General features: G+C 42.8%; 1 protein-coding gene across 6 annotated transcripts in view; it reads right to left on the bottom strand.

The window, feature by feature from the left end:
• LOC110975146 (constitutive coactivator of peroxisome proliferator-activated receptor gamma-like) overlaps positions 1 to 22,093 on the bottom strand; it is a 28,874-nt gene extending 6,781 nt beyond the window's left edge. The window contains exons 1-5 of one of the 6 annotated variants that reach the window (XM_022227318.2): positions 20,347 to 20,437; positions 17,574 to 19,162; positions 16,646 to 16,917; positions 14,860 to 15,066; positions 2,186 to 2,259 (exon numbers count right to left, since the gene is read on the bottom strand). In XM_022227318.2, the coding sequence (XP_022083010.2) occupies positions 2,186 to 2,259; positions 14,860 to 15,066; positions 16,646 to 16,917; positions 17,574 to 19,086 (2,066 nt within the window). In that variant the 5' untranslated portion in view covers positions 19,087 to 19,162; positions 20,347 to 20,437. The other 5 variants (XM_087136616.1, XM_087136607.1, XM_087136592.1 and 2 more) reach the window with 5 other exon arrangements.
• Positions 22,094 to 22,977: the final 884 nt, after the last annotated feature.

Here is a 22,977-nt window from a genome sequence, read left to right as displayed (position 1 = left end):
CCCCTAGGGTTCATTAGTGTGTTACACAGAGGACCGTGAGTGATAAAGAAGTGGTTTTTGTTCTTTCTCGAGCAAGAAGAGAGTTCAATTGACATGTGTGGTGGGCCGCTTTGCAATCAATATGTTCTGCATTTGGCAGGCAGGTCTGACTGCATCTGCCGCTGACATTCTGAGGTCAGAAGAATAGTCTGCGATCGTCTGGGAAGTTGCATACACAAGCGATCATTGTGGAAATGCTTGCTCAGAGTAACAGCCGGACAGATACAGAGGGCCAATGAAGCCTAGCACGTGGTCATTTGAGAACAAACAGTTTCAAACCAGAACCCACCAGTAGTGTCTGAAACCTCTTGCTGTGCAAAATGTTGTCAAGGAACGCAGAGATTGGAGGTACCTCAGTCACACTAGTGTCACTATTGGGAAGGCTTGGTCTCCTCTCTTCAGGAAATTAATTATCTTGTTATTTGAAAGCCGCAAAGAAAAGACATCAAGTTCCAGCCACTTCTTCCATTTCGGGTTTCGACAAAGCAACCACTGGCTGAATTCAGAGTACACACCAACTGAAGAGCTGAACAAACAGACAGCATCCCCCACAAATGTAATATGACATCAAATCACTCTCGGCCATGGTGAACAAACAATAGCATCCACAGGGACATAGAGAGATGTTGTAAAAGGATGTTTGTAAGAGCCCGGTGCTCATTTGTTGCAGGCTAGGCGGAGGGGATTCTAATAACCCAAGGCCCCACAACACCAAGTAGACGACCTGAGCCTTGCCTCGAGGGGGTCCCAGGCTGGATGACCAGGGACTGCAGGATACCGGGAGGGAGTGTGCAGGTTATGTTAACCTCATTAAAGCCTGCCTGCAGAGTGCGACCACAACAACGTGTTGCTGGCCACACTAATCACAATGATGTTCGTTATGCGGCGCAGCTGCCTGCATGCGTGTGGATATACACCGTCCACTAATCTGCCAGCCTTCCGTGCGAGGTATATTAATTGCACTCCCCGTTTCTCCCTATTGCTGGCTTTAAGAGGGTCCTTAAAAACTCTGCGTGCCGAAGATCCATTTGCCAACATTTTATCTAGTCACGCTACCGCAATTAAACCCCACACTTAATTACGGCAAACCCATTATTCCGCAGCACGACACAGTTTGCCTTTAAACCACTTTAGGCCAGTTTTTTGCTGGAAACTGTCCCACGACAAATAGATATAACTAAAAAGGTCCACAAAATATTTCTGAACTACTTCATTCGAGCCAAGTGTTGACCATAATTGATAACTAGGATTATGCCAATGTAGTATTTAAGAATCTCATACATAGAGAATTAATGACTTTTTTATAGTGTTGCGTCTCAGAGTTGTGTAATTGCAAAATTCAATACATATGAAATCAACCAATTCAATCATAATACACAGGCTTATACTGCACACAATGCACCATTTGTACCATTTTCAACAAGATTGCTTTTAATACAGCAATTTGAAATGATTAAAAGCTGTTCTCTGCTCTCTATGGTAGTTATTTATACCCCTGGGTAAAGAAAGGCAATTGCAATAAAGTGTCTTGCCTGTCAACACAAACACAACAGCCCACACGGGTAGCACAGTCCACTTTTCAGGAACTGCACACGAGCGCACACCCTTAAATGGTTTCCTCCAAAATAGATTCATCAATTCAAGCAAAATCAACAAATCAACTAGATTTAATTTCATAATATAAATAAATTATATATATATATGAATAAATTCAGATGATAATAATTTGAATTTAGAATATATGATGTTCCAAGATAACCACTCAATGAGAGAGAAACATTTACAGAAAGGTTGAAGTAAATACAAGTACAATGCCATGAAAAAATGAAAGTCTGAACAAGTTTAATACATTGCAGGCACGTAAGACTGAAAAGGATTATGCAATCTGAATCTCGTCAAACTTTGGGGTATTTGGCCTACCAATTTCTGTGTCATCAAAGTACCTTGATCAATGAAACTTTGTTCAACTGCACTTGTTGAAAACAAAGAGCAGCTGGACCTGAATACATGCTGAAAACGGCTCTTACATGCTTGAATATGGACATTCTCTAAAGTGAAAGGATTTGGTATAAGTACCTTTGTGGAGTTTTTTCTAAATATCTGCCATGAATGAGTGAGATTACCTCTGGAATTTGTATGTACTTACTACTGGTGCTCTGAAACCGGTGCCCGGGAGTAGATACATGACCTCACCAAGTAGAAATCCTCAATTGCTGTTGCCTGCAGCAGGTGAACAATGTGATCAAACTCAATCTGGGATATCAGCCTTTTGTTTTTCAAAATGGAAATTGGTTGCTGAAGCAGGCTCTTTAGTGTGTGCTAACCCTTACCTTCCCCAATCCTTCATAATCTATCAGGTTTTGGAGGATTTTGTAGGATTGGATAAGGCAATGTTCGTCTACCTACATGTATTACTGTGGGGCTTGATGCCCCTTGAAGGTTAAGAGAACAAAGAAAGTATCACTTATGTTGCTGCACAGTTTAGGATATTGGAGATGGAACCGAAGTTCCTATCAAAATAGATCATTTACAATGCACATTTACAACACTGAAGAATCTTTGCTTTGAAAAACAATTCATTCTTCACAATTCAAGGCAACCAACATCTCGTAGTCTACCAACTCCCATAAAAATCATTGGAAAGGTTTAATCAAGTATTTACAAATTGGAATGAAAAGTAAGACAACCTTGTCTTTGCAAAAACAACATATGGTCAGTGGCATCTCTCTGAACCCTTCCATTCCTGTGGGCTAGTACCGATTGGAATCACACCCTTCTCCCCACCTTCATTGTAGTAACCATGGACTTCAACAGTACCGCCACCCTTGGTTCAGGTACCTGCAACCCCCATCAACCATGCCCATACCCCTCCCTAATCGCAGGGAGGGATGTTGCTGTGGCAGTTCACCACACTCACACACCCTCCATTACTAACAGCCACACCCTAATCTTGGCTGTCCGTCCAAACCACACATTTCTCTGGTTCAATGATTGCTCCACTAATCCCGACCACACTCAACAACCCCAAACCACGTGCAGCAGTCACACCTCTTGCTCGTTCTTCATCCTGGTTGGACGAAACATGGAAATATTGGGTTCACTAATACAGGCTCGTGCATGAAGTTTGCATCAGCGTGAACTAGATGTGCGTCAAGAAGCATTGTGCCCACTACACTCCAAATTTTTGACTGGTTATAGTGTTTGAAATTATAAAATCCTGCAAAGTGTCTTGTGAGTGACCAGCAGATTGACCTGCATGTACAGTACATATTTCCCTCGGCTGACCCTCATCTGGTCACTCACAGTCCCTTGGGGTGCATAGACATGCATGAGTAACTTCATTGCTAGTCCAGGTGTCACTATCCTTCCTCAAAATTTACTGGCCATTCTCATAAGATTCCTTTCAATAATGATAAAAATACTAATACTATCATATAAGTCTTCAAGTACAACTTTCCTTCCCAAAAGAGTTCCTGACCATTTGCTGTTTCATCCTGGTCTAGCCTGCAACAATTTACTTGTGACATGGTATGTTCATTTGCCTCAAGAGATGATGAACTGCTCCCCAAGGATTGTGCAATGTGTACTTCATCAATCAAAAACTGATTCTGACTTTGGAGACAGCAGCCGAGATTACTTTCTGTCCCTTTCAGTGGTATGATTGATAGTCAGACAAAGCCAGCACCACAGCACTTCCAGCCGTCACTGCTGAGGACACAAAAGCTTGTCAAGTTAAGTGACGAGTCAATGTCTACCGCTGTTCACCTTCCCACAATCGAGCATCAATGCTGCTTTTAACAGGCTAAAAAAAAGGAAACGTTTTCACTGTTTTGCTTCCAAATGCAAGTCAACTTTCTGTTCTGTTTTTCTTTGTCTTTTTTTCATGGGGGAGGGGACAATGCAATGGTACTGCTGTCAGTAACTGACAACATAAAAGAATGTCTGACGAACAAAGCTGGCACGTATCCAAGCACACAAATGATTTCTAACAGCGCATGGGGCCTACTTCCCCTTCCTGGGGTTTCCATTTTTGAAACTCTATTTCCTGTCTGCTATGGGTAAACAAAAAAAAAGAACATTTCTTTCAAAACATAAATCTAAAGGAAATGGCAACTTTCCTTTCTCAAACAAAAAAGCCCCCCCCCCCACACACACACAAAAGGGACTGAATGTTGAGTGATTGTTAATTGAAATGGTCCAGACTTGACATTACAAAACCCGAGGCCTAAACTCCTACAACAGAAACACAGACTGAAAGGGTTGACACTCGTACCAAAGGCACACAGAAGCAGCAGGATTATGATTTATGAACATTTCATTGACAGGAAAGCCTGTTGGCGCAGAGGGGGGCTCAAAATGTAAAAGAAAAGTTGATGGGATGTACATGAGAAATAGTAAATCCCCAGCAGCTGCTCTCAGTAACCATTCTTTCTTTCTTTTCATTCCCTTTTTTTTTTCTTTTAGATTTGAGAGTGGCCATTTATGGCAGATCCGACCGTAAACGCCAACCGTTCCTCATTCAGCAAACATGCATCACTGAATATAAACACGTAAACTCCCTCCCTCGTCCCCCTGCCAGATTTTGTGGTGGAAGAGAATGTGAGACCAAGCCATCTGTATTGCTGCATATGCGCACGATTTGGCACTGGTCCAGAATTGAACAGCGGGAAGCCCTCCGAGGGCATTCTCCCAAAATCTTCTTCCCCAGGATCTGCAAAATAATCATGTTCTGACCAGAAACAAGAGAAAAATTTCTAAGATTTCCGAGTCATGAATCCTCGTCTTTTTGGCAACTTTCAATTGACACACAAGCACACAAAAAGCAGTCATCCCACCCCACACCCATTTAGAATTTGGACTGAGGTAAATCAACTGTCCAGTGCATTCAGTAAGCAGCTCAAAGCATACCACACAGCACAGTAACCTGTTGCACCGACCACATGGACACTTCAGGAATGGAACTGCTCATATTGATGAATCCAGGCATGTGATCGCTGTCAAGTCAGGAATTACCCCACCCCACCCCACCCCACCTCACCCCTACCCTAATGGAGGAGCAAATGTGCCAGTCAATGTTGAGAAAATTTGTCTGATCCAGATCTGGCATGCTGTTTCCAATGTTACTTAAGCCTTACGATCCTGAAATGGTCACATATCCAAATTCTTCTTAACAAAATCTGGATTCTGACATAGCTAAGAGAACAAACACAACACCCTCTCACAAAAGCTGTGTTTTGTGGTCGGTGAGAACATGTTCTGAAAAAAAAGGGATTATTTTGGAGGTATTGACACTAATCATCGTTTTTATTTCATTTTTGCTCTGGCATATCATTGATGACAGTTTTTATAAACTGTGGTCTCCACAAAAGTGTTAACAAAAAGGTTTTTAATGTTTGTCTGAAGTGATATATGAATGTATTACAGGACTTCTGGTGTGAAGTCCTAGTTTTTACACAACAAGGGCAACCCCTGTTGTCATCTCCTCTGGGTCTCTTCAAACTGATTTTGGCATCGCAGACAAACAGGTATCATCATCATCATCATGGACCTCAGGGAGGATCTGCATGACAGACTCAGTGACTGACAGTGGCCATCAGAAAGCATTAACATTCCAGAATTCTGGCCAGACTATGGGAAAAGGGGGGGGATTCATCCAACTTTCTGCAATCTGATGACAGACCGCATAGTTCAGAAAACAGCAGATGAAACCAGACCTGGCATGCATGGCTGCTAAATTACTGACAGCAGATGGGCAAAGAGACAGTCAGAAATGAGGACAGGAAAAAGGATGCAGGAGGGAATTAAAACATGTCTCATTCCACCGTCAATACTTTCGGAAGATGCTCCTCTTTTGGAACTGGCACATTTTCACTTCAAAATTAAAAAAGAAAAGGACATTTTCTTTTTTTTTTTCTTTTTTTAATCAACTGAGCACAAGGCCAAGGCTACTCAGAAGCGTGGACCAAAGAGTGAGTGAACAAAGAAACACCAAAGTCATGACGATGGAAGGTGTTCACATTTTTGTTCCAGTTGTGAAGAAGTAAAAGGAAAGCCAGAATTGCGTAAGGGGTGCAAAATAGAAGAAAGACAAGGGGAAATGGAATGTCTCAAGGCTAAAGCTGTTTGAAGTAAGGTGGTGAAAAGATGAGATGAGACAGCTGGGCTTGTGGGCCACTTGAATATTTGGACATCAGGAATTAGACTTTAAGGTGAGGCCTTGTCTATTCCAAGGGCAAAAGGAAAAACCACAGTATGATGGGTATGGAGAGGTTCAAGCACAGACACTGGGTCCTGACCCTGCAGACCAGAGATATATTTCGGGATTTTATCAAACAGGGCAGATGACACATTGAAGCTCAATCCTGTAATTAGCTACAGCGTTTCATCCCAAGTCATACAGTTGCCCCATTTGGATGCCGAATTTCAGAAGAGGACTGGTAAAAGGAGGGATCGTGGCACCAAGTGCACCCTGACCTTTAGAATAAATGGAAGACATTTTAAGAGACTGACTGTGGTTGGCAGAGCTGTCATAACTGAGAAATGATCCCCGGTATCTTCAGAAGCCTCTGTTACACCCTTGGGGAGTGAGCTTAGAGCTCTTGGGACCAGGCTGAGCTCTGGCAGCAGATGTGGGAAGGGGGAATGCGCACACTTCCTGACAGACACCTGAGGGCTGTATTTCACCAATTTCTAACCTGCCTGAAATATGCCAGCTTCCCAAAGAAGATTTCACTCCAGGAGACGGAGAACCCAAAAAATACAAAGTGTGCTAAAATCAGCTATCTATGGCCAGCATAGATTCCAAAATGTTTTGCTCTTGAAAAATTCTTCAGCTGGAAACATATTTCTTTCCTTAAACCTGAAACTGAAGAAAAGGAGGTGACATTTTTTATATTATAACCACAAAAGAACATTGAAAAATGAACTATTTTCTCTAGCTTGACACATTTTTAAGCACAATATATCCAAACTCTTTGGAGCTGTTTATTGGTACCCATCAGAAATAGTTCTAAACTATCATACTTTTCACACAAAATGTTAAATTGCTCCTTCTCAGCTGTTTTCATCCATAAACTGAGATTTCCTTTCTTTTAAATTGCACCTAGACTGGCCTGTTTGATTTTTCTCTTGAAACGTGCACTTTATAACTTCTCTTTAATCTTTTTTGACATCTATACAGGGTTTCAACATGCTCAACATTTCAACATACACTGCTTTTTTTTCCTTTTTTTTGGGCTCTGTGAAATTGTTACGAGTACGTACAGCTGCTTATTTGATCTGTGTAATTTTTTGGGAGGCACTCGACATTTTACATGGTTGATGTTTCAATTGCAATGGCATTGCAGGATGTCTTGGAGACAACTGCAGGCTTGTGGTACCTGGAGATTCATCACGAGTTCACAGTGGTGCTAAATACCATAAGGAAGCAAGTGATTTTTGTGTGTGTGAAAAGAGAGGGAAGCAGTGTTGAATATTACAGCCCAATAGATGTTTGGCAACAGTGTCATCTGCTATTTCAGATGTCACTTCGTACTGCATCTCTCCCAGACGTAAGAGTACCTCATTCTTCATTTCTGAGGACGTTCCCCGTATCATCGTGATGTCACAAACATGTTCCTTTTTACAGGCCATGAAAACATGCCCCCGATATTTTGTTTCAATACCAATTCCTTCAACGACACCCATATTTTCAATACGATTATTTGAATTCAAATGAAAATGTTTCTGGAAGTCATTTATGTTTCCTCATATGACAAATGCTCTTAATTACACACACACTGGTGAGTTGTTACATCCTTATATTATTAGTGTTCCCCCACCCCACCGCATCAAAAACACAGTGCCATGTTCCAGACCACATTTACGAAAGTCTACCCCAGGAAACACCTGTCATGTAATTTCCCTGCATGATGTGTACCCTTCTCCATCATGCAGTATATGCCTCCATCTGTAATTGCAGACACCTGCAATGCATTTCCCCCCCTCCCCTTCTCAGAAACTCCCCCCCCCCCAACTTCAGCTGTTTCCACACCCTATTTGCATAAATCAACACAAAACGATGTACATTTCATCTCCCCAAATTCCATCTCCCTGAACGTCCGCCGATCCAAAACAAGTCATGTGCAAAAACAATCTGCTTGGGGTGATGCAAATCTTCTAGGACTGTATTCCTTTTTTTTTTCTTTTTTGCTTCGCCTCCCTTCCATTCCATTTTGTTTTTCATCACAGTTTTTCATCACAGAGTGGGCCAGTCCCTATGCAACCCCTCTATTTATTCAGTGTATGGTTTCGCAGGTGCTACACAGCAAGCGCTTTGCAATTACCCCAATGTTTTGAAGTCAATGCACTTCACCAAAATAACAACCAAGGGGACCTCAGAGAAGTCTACCTACAACTACCAGGGCGTCCTGCCCGTTCATTTATCTTCCATGGAGAAGGACATCATTTGAGAATGTTGCGGTTGTTGGGAATGGAACTGACACCCTCCTTGAATTTCTGCAGAAAATCCCTGCAAAGGGGGGCTTGTGGACTGAACACAGCGACAGAAGGTGGTGTTGTGGGACTATTTGTGACAGTCCTGATACATATACTGCACTACACAAGACCATTTTGAATCAAACTGTACACAAAACCATGGTATTTACGTGTGGGGAACGGGCGCTTGGTGGCCAGTGCCTGCAAGTGTCTGACAGACCTCTCTCTTTGTCATTGTGTAGGAGGTATGTACATATACATGTGCGGAGAATACACAGAGAACCCAATCAGTCTAACGTGACTTACACTGGAAATGTTGAGTAAGAGAAAATTTTGTGTTTATTTCAACAGGAATCAATGATCACAGGCATCCCCACCACCAAAAATTACTTTTAAGGACATAAGAGAGATTAAAGTAAGCTGTGTTTCCTTTTATTCTCTTCAAGCCTTTCTTCCTAACCATATCACCTGTCTAATAACATACATGTACCTCAGGAATATTAACAGGCTAAGGCCAAAAAAAAAGTCGGTCTCTGGTCAGCGTGCGCGTCGATTTTGAACATGCGCGTCAATTTTTTTTTTATTTCCGCACTGCCTGAATGTTCGGGAGTAGACTGATTCCCGGCCACAAGTCCATATGTCGGAAGGGCAATTTGTTCAAGGAACCAGACTAATTCCTGGGCAGCTCGTACCCGGTGATAGATCCGTTACAACTGCGTAATGTTGATGTCGAACACAAACAGTAGACCATGGGTAGGTTACAAAGTTGCAGCCAGCTGATCACCAACAATGGCGGCATGACGTGCGACGTGCTACTACTAGCCTTTGCTCTTTGATTGAATATGCCACTCATTTCCGTGTTCGTTGCCAGTCTTAAAAAGCCAACCCCATCCCCCTAAAAAAAAAAAAAAAAAAAAAAAGGTCTGACCAGAGACAGAGTGTTTTTTTTTTGCCTAATCAAGCTACATGTACCAGGAGTCCGGTTGGCGTAGTGGTTCTTTCCTCGCCTTCCACCTCTGTGGTTCAGATTCGATTCGCAGCTCAGTCCACATATTGTATATTAGGTTTTCAGTCCCTACCTGATTTAGTGGGTTTACCCAGAATATTCCTCTGGGGTTTTCCTCCCACCTCTAAAACTGTAACTGCTTCTCATTGTCTCCTCTGTACAGGTTTCTTCGTGCTTGCGAGCTACAGTGCCTAGGGCACTTCTGAGGAATCTTTGGTGTCATTACCAGAACTAAATAATAACAATATGGATTACCGAAAATGGGTCACTTGGGAGACATTCCCATAAGAACGTGCACAAATTTTACTGTCCCCTAATTCAATATTCCCTAATCTGATCTGAACCAAACTTTGTATATTTTCAATTTTAGACCCTAATCTATCATCTCTCAAACTTTGGACTGTAAAATTCGGCCTCCCTCTGGTAGCTGGGGCATTAGGGAGACATTGAAATGTCTCCCAATGACCGATGTCTCCCTATTGTCGAAAAATTTACCACAAAAACTCTCCCTAATGACCCATTTGTAAGCATCATAATAACTACAGCTAGAAACAGTTAACACTGTGCTCATGTGAATGCTGCTGTGCTACTTATGTCTACTGCCAACCTTGATTTGTTATTTTTTTTTTTCTTTCAACTCTGACTGATAACATACGATGCACATTTATTCCAGTGAGCATTTCCTGTTTGGCTGTTGAAACAGGTGTAACTGAAACACGAACTGGAATCAGGCATGCCTTCAGCACACATGCAGGTGTGACACAGAAGTGTGGAAAGAAATCATGGAGCTCTGCAAGACCAGGATCCAAACCATATGGAGGTTGGGAGAGGTGCCAGACCATGCCCTGTGGGCAGTGAAGTTACACTGACACAAAGCTCATTAACTCTCTAATGTCTGTATCCTGTGGAAACATCATTAATAGGCTCACACAAACAAGACAAACACATTTGGAATCCTGGTGAGTTAGGGATTCAGGATACCAATGACATATGTATCTCAGTGGGCATGTAGCTAATGAAACCCAATTTTTTACCACACTGAGGATGATAATCCACGGAGATGCTTCCTTCAGAGACACAAAGAGAGGTGTGGGTCCAATTTTCATCCGACAGCTGGTGAACGGCACTCATTTGCGACTGAAAAAAATGGTGCCTTCCAGAGTTAAAATGTACACTAATGACGAGCAGAAGGCATTGTTAGAGGAAGCCATCAGCAATAACAGGTGGTGGGTGTGCTCGTTTGGCATCACAGGTTGCTTACCTAGAAAATCTTTAATCGGAATTATTGCAATGATCACTGATTATGCAGAATGATTTCAGTCTATTAAACTTTTTCAAAGAATCATCCAGACATTACATCTGTTCATTATCTTATACTCCAACTTAGCAAAGTTGGATTAAGTCTGAGATGCTGTCTTCAAGAAAACAAAAAAATGGAATAGTTGATTACTACCACATGTGCATAGTATCCGAGTCGAGGGAACCTTCTTCAAGCATGTGCAAGGTAGAAGTCATGTCGAGACTAATTCTCTCCCTGGCTTACGTCCCCATCACACGTTCCTCAGCCTTGCTCAAATCCATTCTTCTCAACAATACATTTCCCAAACAACTGATAAATACCACTGGGCAAATATAAAAAGCCTTTTTCATTTCCAATTTTCTCTTTTAACAAAATGGTGAAAGAAGTGTTTAATTTTGTGCCTCAGCAACTCAGTACCTCTTTCTATTTAAACAAAATACTTTCTCTCTCCTTGGTAAATTGCATGAATCAACAAGTGAATAAAATGTCCAGTTTCAAAACCTTTGTTACAATGCTATCAATTTATAAATGTTTCAATTGAATAAAGCTTGACAAGTCTAACCTGATTTTTTGCATTCAGATTCCTGCTGATGGCAAAGCCAAAGAAGGAGGGATCTGTGAATTGCTACTTTCCACCTCATTTTCAAGAATGCAGTGCAATGCCCCGCATGACATCTCAAACTGTGTCACTCAGAACAAGAGTCCACAAAGGCAACAAATCAAAATTTAAACAAGAACTTTTACCCCGCTTCTTTCAGATGCCCCCCCCTAATATGAATTAGGCCTAACGGTGAGCAATAACTGATAACATGGTGAGTTTCAAAAAACACCTGAACAAATCCCTGTCATCTGATTATTGGGTCAAGAGGGAGGCAATCATGGGTTATTCATCCCAACATATGGCACAATAGCTAGTGGTGGAAGCTGGGGGGTGGGTCGGGGGGGGTAGCTTCACCAATTGCTGCTGGGTGCCTTTGGAAATGCAGTGTCTAATGCCGGGCGATTTTTCAATATCTTCGGTTTTCCAAAGTCTTCACAATTCATCTCTTTTTCCCTGAACACCTACACCCCATTAAGTGACTGTCTGGTGTCTACTCTAATCTGACGGACAACATCTATTGACGCCCGAGTATTCCAGACAGGCCTGCCGCTTTGTAAAAAGAGCTCAGATTGTGCGGTGTAATGTAACTTTCTTTTGTTCCTGAAACTGGCCCAGTGCGCTGCTGGCGTCTTTTCAATAGGGGGCCAGATTAGCATGCAGCGGTATTGTATGACTCATCACTGGAGCGCTTTTATCCCCGGTGGTAATCTGCTTGTGCTGAATGCCACAAACAGAGATGTAACCTTTCAAAACAATGGATTTCCTCCGCTTTTGACAACTGAAAAAATGTTGGCAATTCCCAGCAGCCCGGTCTTTTGTTCCGAGTACAGGCACCCCGGCTATGCGTAGAAACCCAAGGTACCCGATCCCACACACCCCGGAACGGTTAATGCATCATACAAAAAAAAACGGTTAATGCATCATACAAAAAACCTTTTGACCACATTGCAGTGGGATTCAAGTAGGTGGAGATTTATTGCGGATTATTTCAGACAATGTACGAACAAATAATGAATAATTCGCATGTGTGCAATGGAAAGAATCATTTGGTGATAGATGAACTAATCCATTCTATGCAGCTTGTCATAGAATGGAACATTCCATTTGTCCCCTCATAAAAATTTGTTTTACCACTGCATCCATAATCATAGGCCTATATTTTCTGAATCAGAACAATTCATGTTTTCTTCCCTAACAAGTACTAGAACACTGGCTCACTGACTGTTCCATAGTCTGCAAAAAGGAAGTCCCAGGGTTGCCATTCCCCAGGGCTCTCAAGGTCGCAGCTTTTATTTTTCAGTTGTTTTGGGGTTCCTTGTTTACCAAAACCCCACAGCTGACCAACTGTTATCTCAGCTAAAAACATTTCCTTTTAGTGCAGAAAAACATCCAATCTTTTGAAGAAGGTGTAGATAACAGCTTTGCTGTCAGACCAAACGGCGTCCACTCATACGCCTGGGTTTCTGGCTTTTGTATTGCCTCGTGCTCCCACTTTTTAGATATCGCAAAATTCAAATGCAAATGTTTTTCATCTTTGGTCAGTATGATAATCGCTACCCTGGCACGATGTGAAACAGAGGAACACCACAGAATTTGTTGTGAAATATTGACAATCAGACATGCATTCAGCTCTGTCTTATTTGAGTGCAGCAACCCTTGGTACCAAGCAACATGACTGAATGGTGATGAAATGACACAATATGCTCACTATCCACAAGAACTTGGTAAAGTTATCAAAAGCATCCCCTTTCATTCAACCTAACTACCAAAAGTAAATTTGCCAGGAATCTTCCTTGGCTCTTCAGAATCCTCCCTTGTACAGGAAACCTATGGTGCATTCTTTAGAACCGTAGATGGAGGCTGGACACCATTTCCTCGATACTGCAACACTCCTCTAAACCTCAGGGAAGATTTCAAAGGTTCTGGGAGGGTAATAGGTCTTTGCGCATAAATGTTGGGAAAGCTGATGTTTGTAAATCAATAAAGTGGAGCTTAGATTTTGATTGACAATGCTTCAACCAAAACCATCAGACGCCATCAGGTAAATGAAGACCCACTTGACAAAGACTCACTTGACAGGTCACGTGTCAAGCGGCTAAGGATGACAACAGGACAGAACTTTGCCAAGTGAAATCCAAAGGTTTTGGACAAAATGTCATCTACCAAATCATAAGATCCAATATTTGAATAAAATGCAAACATCACGGTTTCCATCAGGATGACGGACAACATCCATCACTAGATGGGAAGATGAACCCCACGACATGTTTACAAACATGTTTATAGTGACGACAAACATGTACTTGTTTTGGTGCAATGTCTTGTGACGGTCCCAAGCAATCTGTATGTCTGCACAAAGAAAACACTGCAGTGCAAGTATTCAGGAGGTATGCTGTGTGGTGAAACGAGCCAACCCCCGACATAAAATTCCGTATTCCCAGACCGCCCTGAACAATTTATGAACCGGTCTTCTCTCAAAAGGTACCGCAGGAGGGTTCCAGGGTCTGCAGAAATGCAAACTACGCACATGACGGGAGGATAACCATTAACAACAACAAATCACGGGAAATGACAGCTTGATGGGACACTCGATGAGTCTTTGATACCTTGGTGCATTGGTCAAGCAGCAATGGAGCATTTATATTGTGCCAGATATCTTGGAAGCACGCAATCACAGAGCAATCATAAAATCTAGCACAGTCTATTTATGATGCAGCTAAGCACTCTTGTCAGTCTTGCTTGAAGCCCAGAGGGCTACCAATTCCTTTATCAGCCACATCAATCTCAGTTGTAAGAGGGTACAAAGGGTCATTGAAATCAATTTCAGCCTGAAAGTAATATTAAAGTAACACAGGATTTTCATTTTAAATTACAACCTAAGCACCGCACTGGACAATGGACATATGCATGAAGAAAAGTGAACTGAATGCCAAAAAAGGAAATTAGGGAAACTTTGATGCGAATGCACCTGCAGAATTTTAACTTCACCAAAAATCACTGTTTGGCTGATGAATATGCATAGTTTCATTAGCATGGAAAACAGGCCACAAGCCTCCCTACAATAGGCAAAACAAGATTGACAATCAATTACTATGGGGTAATGCATTACACTTGCGGTATTTCAGTACACTATTTCTGTTACATGGCCCTTTGATGTTGAACTTGTTCCCTTTTGCTGCAAGTGAATTCATTACAGGAACTCCAAGCTTGTGACAACCACAGTGCTCAAGCTTGTAAAATGACGCAATGTTCACAGTCACTGTGCATCTAAACATACAAATATTTTTGCGGCATCTTGGCATGACAGGCCCAAAGTTGGTTCCACCCCAACATGACACAAGATTCAAGTTCCAACCGGTCTTAAGTGGGTTCCAAGCTCCCATGACACAAGGTTAAGACTCTGACCGGCAGGCCACAAGGCTCAAAAGATGGACTCACATTTCTGTCGCAGAGTTGCTGTACTGACACCCTACCCTGGCTCATCAGGTACTTCAGGTGGAACAGCTTGCCGTCAAAGAAGCGCCAGGGCATCAGGTTGGCCATGTCCAGAGGCCGGCCACAGGCCCCATTGACCTCACAGACCAGGGACACGCCCCTCAAGAAGAGGGCGGCCAGCTGTACACCCCTGGTATCAATTCGTGGCCTCTGGTGAGATAAAATCAAATTGCAGATCACAGCTGTATCAACATGAGTCAATATCCATGCTGCCTATGTCGGGGTATACAATTTCAATTGTCATGTCATGTCTTGAATAATGTAATTTTTGAAAGGCCACATGGTAAATACGAATGTTAAATAACTTATGTCTTGTGCTGCAGCTGAACCAACGAACCAAACCAAAAATCATCAAAGATGGCACTTTCGAACCAAATTGGTTGGTTTGGATGCTCAGCTTTAATATGGCATGGCATTGATAGCGCACGGAATGCATGCAAGAAAACTTTGTAAAAAAAGCAAACACATGGATAACGAGTTATGCTGCACCAGCACTTGGCACATATGCGTACGCTAATGTAAATGTACATGTACAGTAAACTTACGATGGCTGCGCATCAAGCGATGGTTGTAAATAGCATGTGGTGAGAATTCACATGGTGGCCTAACTCGCCTTTTGTTTGATCAAAAGTCGTAGTGTGACTCGAAGTGGTTTGCAAATCTCAAATAACAAACTGCCATTATCCGTTCGGCAAAAAATTTCCGAACCGTGTCCAAACTGAACCCAAACCGAACCTTGGCACCTAGTTGCAGCACTATTTATGACACTTGAATATAGCCTTACAAATACACATCATCAGCGTCAAAAATGTGTAATACATCTCATGTGTAAATGTGTAGTACTTGCCACAAGACAGAGCACAGTATTACAGAATGATCAACTAACAATTTAAGTCGCATGCTCACGGGGAAACAAAAGTAGTCAACTTATTGGTACTGCAGATGAACAAAACTACCCAGGACTGTATGAAGATGGAGAGAGATGGGTCTTTTCTTATATTGCATGATTGTAACAACTGTAGTGAGGGCTCTCAGCACAATGTCATCAGAGTTCAAAGTTTTCAGATGGTGGACGATAAAGATGCTTCACATGAGAATGGATAAGCGCACCTATGCACTGAGCCATCAACAGACACAAAAGACAGTGTAGCCATCAAAAAATGGCAGCGTCTGAACAAAATCTTGCATCAGCAGCTGATCTGGGTTTGAAAAAAAAAGGTCTATGCATGTGCGGAGATCCATCATCAATCCTACATGACAAAATTCACAAACTTAAAAAAAGCTGAGAAGAAACAGGTGAAATTTGAAAATGTACTAGTATGTGGTTCATACTAACACAATTTGCACTAAATAAACCAGTCTATGCCATTCATACACATACATGTATGTAGCCGATATGGCATTGGGAATTTCAAAGAAATCACAAGACCAAAGAAACTGACCACCCATTCAGTGCATTTAGCCATATCCACTGAAAGGCAAAAGCCATGTAAAATGCCATAACCATAACCCTCTAAAACATTTCCAAATCTCCCAGATGTATTGGACAATTTGGCAGGATTGAGAATGGCAGGGCCAGGCCTCTATTACTACATATAAGGGTCAATGGATGTCCATGAAAGTCTGAAGGACAAAGAGTGTGCCACTGGTTTCCTGTACAACAGAGGATTTCTGACAGATCCCACGCAGAAGTGCTTGCTTACAGGCTTGCAATGATAGCTAGTCTTACCCTGAGATTCTCCAGACTTGCCAGGGTGTACATCGGCAGACACACGGCTTGGGCCACAAAGGCATCAACGTCGTTCTCGCGGAGGAACCTGGGTGTGCTGTGCTGGTCAAAGTAGCGGAGGAGGACGCAGAGGAGTATAAGATGTACTGGGAGGCGGTGGAGCAGGGCGGGGTCCAGGTCACAGTGCATACAGGCCAGGAACACCCGTAGCTTCAAGGGCCACGCCTCTGCCTGTGGGCCCAGCCAAAAAGCCTCTAGCTGGGGTGTGCGTCCTTTCAGATTCAAGAACAACATGAACAACATAAGAAAGGTTTTTCCTCCAATCAGCTACATGTGCTCACCCAAAAATGCTGGTTTTCAGTGAATTTCAGTTGATTCTGTGTCATTTCGCTCATGAGAAGAGTGGTCTTTTTTATGAATTTCATGTTCAAGAATGTGAATTTTGTACCTTTTGTGAATGTTCAAATTCACATGCAAAAAACTATATCTTCATATGGATGTGCAAAATGTAAACTGTTCTGAACCATCAGACATTAAACTCAGCAGCTTGCAATGCATTGAGGCAACAGCACAGAAATCCAACAATCAAAAGTCCTTCTGAGTTACAGGTCCTTAGAAAAATTTTACCAAAAGGAAATAAATGGGAATTGTCAACATTTTCACTGTCAAGATGCAAAACTGATTGATAACGTTACCGAAAATATCGACGAGCTTAGACTCTTCATCATTGGACATCAAAAACTGAACTTTACTTAACACTCAATTCCAATCATTAAGTAATTCAACATTTCTATTTAAGACAACAGCCAATTGAGAAAGAATTATGATTCATGAATGACAGTAAGAACAATACCATGAAGGCCTTGATCATATCCCACTTATCTCAAATTGCGGAAGGTACCACACCTCCCTCACTCCCAATACGCACCTGGAACATTCAAGGGCTCTGCTTCCACAATCTCTGGCTCCATGGCTAGGGTGTGGCCAGGACAAGCAACCCATTCCTTCACTGCATTCACACCGATCACTAACCCTTGCAGTGGTGTACACAAACTCGGAAGGTGCTTGGCAGTTGTGTCCGAGCAAGAGGAGCTCGTTGCTGACGCACTGGCTCCACACAGGGCACTGGTTGGCAGCCGTGAAATGCTCACATCCTCCTCTGGCCCAACCCCAAGAATCAATCCATACATCCGTTTACGAATCGGTCGGAGCAGCAGGCCGGCTGTAGGCATGGTGGAGTCTGTCGAGTCCTCCAGCCCGGGTCTCCGCTGATAGACGTGGTCAGAGAACAAGTTGAAGATTCTGGAGGGGATGTTGGCGTTCACGTGAGCCTTTCTCAAGGCCTCAAACAGCTGTGTCTGGCATTGCGAGGCTGTGCTTTTATCCTGAAAAGTAAGCTGGTCTTCAACTCCTGCCCTGGATCCAGATCTAGACTGAGGTGAAGACTTAACAAGTGCCTGATCCTGGCGTTGTTCCATACAACCGCTTCTGACGTGTGTAACAGCAGGAGGTTCAGGCTCAGTCAACTGAACGTACTGGCTTACCACTTTGTCCATCAGCCCCAACATGTGCTTGGCCTCGCCAAAGACGCGCAGCTCTAAATCTGCCACAACCTTTGGCGTCAAGCGCCCAATCTGCAGATCTGACAAGAAGCGGGCAACAACCGGCAGCAGATCGGAGAACCTATTGGATGGCCATCCCGTGAGTCGAGAATGGAAGCCACTTAAACTTTCATGGGCTATCACATCGTTGCCCATCAGGCAGGCCAAGAGAGGCAGGTGGAAGGGCTGTAGACAGAGCTGCCTACACAGTCTCCCTCTGTCGTATCTCTTAACCTCAAGCCTCCTTTCAAATTGTAGAGAATTCAGTGAAAAGTAGTTGTGGATATCGTACACCAGGAAGTCAGAGTCTTGGCCCAATACACCAAAGGCCTGGTACTTCCTATAGAATTGAAAAATGGCCCTGTCAGCCTCAATGACAGAACTATAAACAGTGGCACCGTGAATCTTAAGGGCTTGTTGAGAAAAAAAGCTAAGACCAGAAGGAAGATACAAAAAACTGTCATTTGGATGTCTACCATCCTTCTTGACACTCTGAAAGATCTTGCCGACCTTCTTGATTTCTTCATTTCGTCTTTTGACCCACTCTGCAATCTTCGAGTTTTCAATGACGCCATCAAATATAAACACTAGTTCAATCCCCACTGCGGTAAAAGCATCCACAAAACACTTAATTCTGTCCAGTAACAGTTTCCACTGCCCACTGAAAATCCAGGGTGTCCTTGGGCTGAAGAATGTACGCATACAGCCCATGCCGTCAACGAGGAGGACTGGCTTCCTGTCATGGTGTCGCTGAAAGTCTGCAGCAAGGTGCGCTATGTTAACTTGCACCAGAACACCAGGGCAGTTGTCAGCAAAGCCCTGCAAGCCTTTGACTCCCATAGTGCTCCAACCTGATAACCACCACACGTCTGATGAGGGCTACCAACCGATGCACCACTGAATAATCCAAAATGGCCTGCAAAGACGGATAAAAAAAGACCCAAGTACGAAAATTGAAATTGTATAAAATGATCAACTTCAACGATTCCTTGGTTTCCAAATTTTTCTTCACAGATTATTTTGAGTCTTTCCAAATTCATTTCAAATCGGTTCAAGTTTCACGGATCTTGGGAATGAAAACTGCATGGTTGGGTGAGTCTACTTATATGAAGAATATCGGGGAGCAAATGGACACTGAAAATATGAGACAATCTGAATTGTTTGTAATTTTTGTGAAGACAACACTTAAACTTTGTTACTCATTTTAATCTTTACTCGGGAACAAAGAGACACTTAATCAGTATGTTGGGGTAATTGGTAGATCTGCATGGTCAATTGACTGTACTGAACCTGTTGATCGATTTTGTAGGAAATCTTTGACTTTTCTTCCCTTTAAGCACATCATAATATCATTCAAGCATCATGAATTAGAAGGAACTGTCTTTATGCTACCTCTGACACCGACTTTTCCAACTGCCTTTCTGTAAGCTAGCTTTGTTGATCAGCTCGACGCCAGTCTGAGTATATGTAACTAGCAGTAGCACTTTACAGGCTGGTCCTTTTAAATTTAGTTGTTTAGTGCAATCTGGAATCTTGCGCAAATTTACTGTACTCCATCCCGAGTTGAAGGAAAACTATTTACTTGACATTCAACTCAGGAAGAGTAAAACACCGTCACTCTAAGTGTCAAGTGTAGTTTGCTCAAGTGGCAAGATTGTGCATGCTGAACAGACATGACAGAGTCCCATACGTTAGCTTAGCAATAGTAAGAATCCGTTTTCCAATACTCAACTTCGTCTCCGTCTGAGGCTTTGTGTAGGAAACCAATCCCCGATTGTGGGTCTGAAGCGTGTAACTTAAATTGAAGTACTGTAATTTTTGGTTCTTTTGCATCTTACTTGATGTTTTGTGGCACTTTCAGAGTTGCTGTTGCGCTTACAACCTCAAAGTCAGGAAGTAAAAAAACAGTTGAAGCCTGAGACGGACATGACGGAGCCCAAGTCGAGTATTGGAAAACGGCCCTAATGTCGAATATTTAGGCCTATGTCTGCCTAGCTTGACTCCAAGATGGCAATTTATCTCCCGCTTCCGTCTCCATCTGACTTATATAACAATGTGAAAGATATAATGACATTTAAGAAAGTTAAAAGTTGTCTGAACCTTCTTTTTCACGGACAGCGGAACCAAATGCGACATGTCACGGGGCATTTAGTCTGACCATGAGTCAACTGTGTGATTATATTGATTCACTTTGCGTCGCATTGTTTTCATTGAATGCGCTCTGGGTACTATACTTCATAATTTGTTTTGGTAGGAGGCCCTCTTGTGGTGGTGCAGCCGAGAAGCGTCCATATTATAACTACACTGTATGTACTCCACGCACTGAAGTGGCATTTAGTGGCCGCTCACGACCCGACCCAATTTTGATTTGGTACATGACGTGAAAATATATAATAAGAGTGAAAGACCAGTTTTGCAAAACATTTGAAAATGAAATGATAAAAGCGTGGTGTGCCTATTCGTTTCCACCTATCCTGGGAACAATCCCCACTCATCCTATGATGTACTTTTGTTTCTTTATCAATTTAGGCAGTGGAATAAATCTGTGCTGGAAATTGGGAGATGGGGAAAGGTGGGGGATGACTTGCCTGGCCATGGAAGCTTGAAAATATAAGGGGGAGTGTTCATACTAAAGATGTACATCTTTAATGTGTATCAAATCCATGCAAAATCTTACATCAGAATGGCATGTTTATGGCTTTATAAAATAAATTATCCCTGTTTAGTGATATTGCAAACGTTTTTATTGTTGGGAAATCCTCAGAGCTCCTTACAATCTGCTTGAATCTTTACGCTCATGGCAAAAAGTGAGTGGGGCGGGATGATTGGATAGCCCATCACCCACCTCAAAAAGTGGTGGGGTGATACATAACCCCATCCCCGAGACTTACGCCCATGAAGATAAGCATGACAACCTTCCAATTTTTGCTCAAGACGATTTCGATTCTACGATTAGCATGGCCGGACAAGGCCATCTTGCTGCGAGTTCCGGTCCGTGCCTAGTCCGGAGTGTGGTCTCTGCTCGACTTCCCCTTTGTTCACAGGGGATGTTTGGATACTTGGAGTTTCCATCATAAGTCGAGCAGAGACCACACTCCGGACTAGGCACGGACCGGAACTCGCAGCAAGATGGCCTTGTCCGGCCATGCTAATCGTAGAATCGAAATCGTCTTGAGCAAAAATTGGAAGGTTGTCATGCTTATCTTCATGGGCGTAAATCTCGGGGAGAAATTTATACCAATCTCTTTATTCAGTTGGGTTTCCAAGGCGTAGGGCCTACTCAATAACCGTTTGCAGAACTCCGTTACTTTGAACACCATGATCGATCAAAGTCCAAATACCACCTATGATGTGATATGATATACTTCAGTACAAAACCTTAGTACGTGCACACCTGTCTTCAGGTAATACCCTTGAAATCAAGCTACGTACAGTCGCTGATAAAAAGCAAATTCCCGCCAAATCTAATACCAACATGGGCCGCATTTTATACCTTGTGCAAACGGACCCTGGACTTCGTCCAGCTACAGCGGCAAACCCCTGTAATCTTTCAGATGTTTGTGCACCTTCAGTCGATTTTTTCCCTCCTTTTTGTCGCGGGATAGCTTTGACAAATGATGCAGACAAAAGTTATCTCTTGGGGCGTGAAATGTGGCGCGTGCCCCGGCCCATTCTGGAGGGCAGGTGGGCCCACACCTGTCCTGCCTGCATATCCGAACAATAGCACCTCACCTGTAGGGCGTCTAAGCCTCTTGACAGGGAAATTCGAACAGGTCCTTTGAAAATATTCCTGTTCATTGTGAACACCTCCTTGTTGTGAAGACTACTGCCGTTTATACCTTTGATGGATTGTAGTCACTCTGGCATGACTACGCAATGAGTGGTCTTCAGTGGAGACAAACGTAGGACACGGCTTGCTGAATCACGCTTAAATTTACGGACATTTGATTTGCACAGGGTTGGGTACTCGTGGCGTGATTTATAGTAGGGTCAAAGGTTTTATAACACAAACTGCAAATACAGGTTTGTGCCTACTAAGGATTCACAGGCGTGAAGCTGACATCGGGAATAAAATGCTAGGGTTGTCCAAAAGGTTCTTTTACGCTCAAACTAACTAATGAAACTCTCCTCTTTCTAAACGAGTACCTTTTACCGAACAATCAGCAGGTTACATACCTTTGTACTTACTCGTGAAGTTGTCTAATTTCTGAGGATGGTGCAGTACCGAAACATTTCAAATTCAGAACTCAATCTCTATCAGATAAACCCCTAAACACAGCGCCGAGAACGTTAGCCAAATAAGACAAACAAAAGTTCATAATCTCTCCCCAATGACGCAGTGAGGGAGAGAAGAAAACGACCCTTAGCAAACAAGGTCAGTTCATACACAGAATATTGCAAAACAGTGCATTATATTCCGCACGAGTTCGGACTCCCTTTGTTCGCTCTATGTTGCTTTGAAAGGATTTCGCCTTGTTGCAATCTTTTTGAAGATCAGCCCCTTGACAATAGGCGCCCGCCCCCAGGGAAGGACTGGCCTACAACCCACACCCCTTCGCTCTCAGCTCACCACGAATACGAGGGGGGTTCACTCTGGGGTGACTATTTTTCAATTTTTTTAAACTGAACCAAATTCTATTTCTTCTGAGTCCACTTTCCGGATAGAGATTTCCAGACTCTCGCGGCAAATCAATTCTGACATTTGGGAATATTACAGATCGACTCCTCCCT

Source organism: Acanthaster planci, linkage group LG01, assembly GCF_054643075.1.
Source record: "Acanthaster planci isolate LZ-2023a linkage group LG01, COTS_SCS, whole genome shotgun sequence".
NCBI lineage: Eukaryota > Metazoa > Echinodermata > Asteroidea > Valvatida > Acanthasteridae > Acanthaster > Acanthaster planci.
Note: the sequence above shows the minus strand (reverse complement) of the source record. Positions and strands in the feature narration are given on the sequence as shown.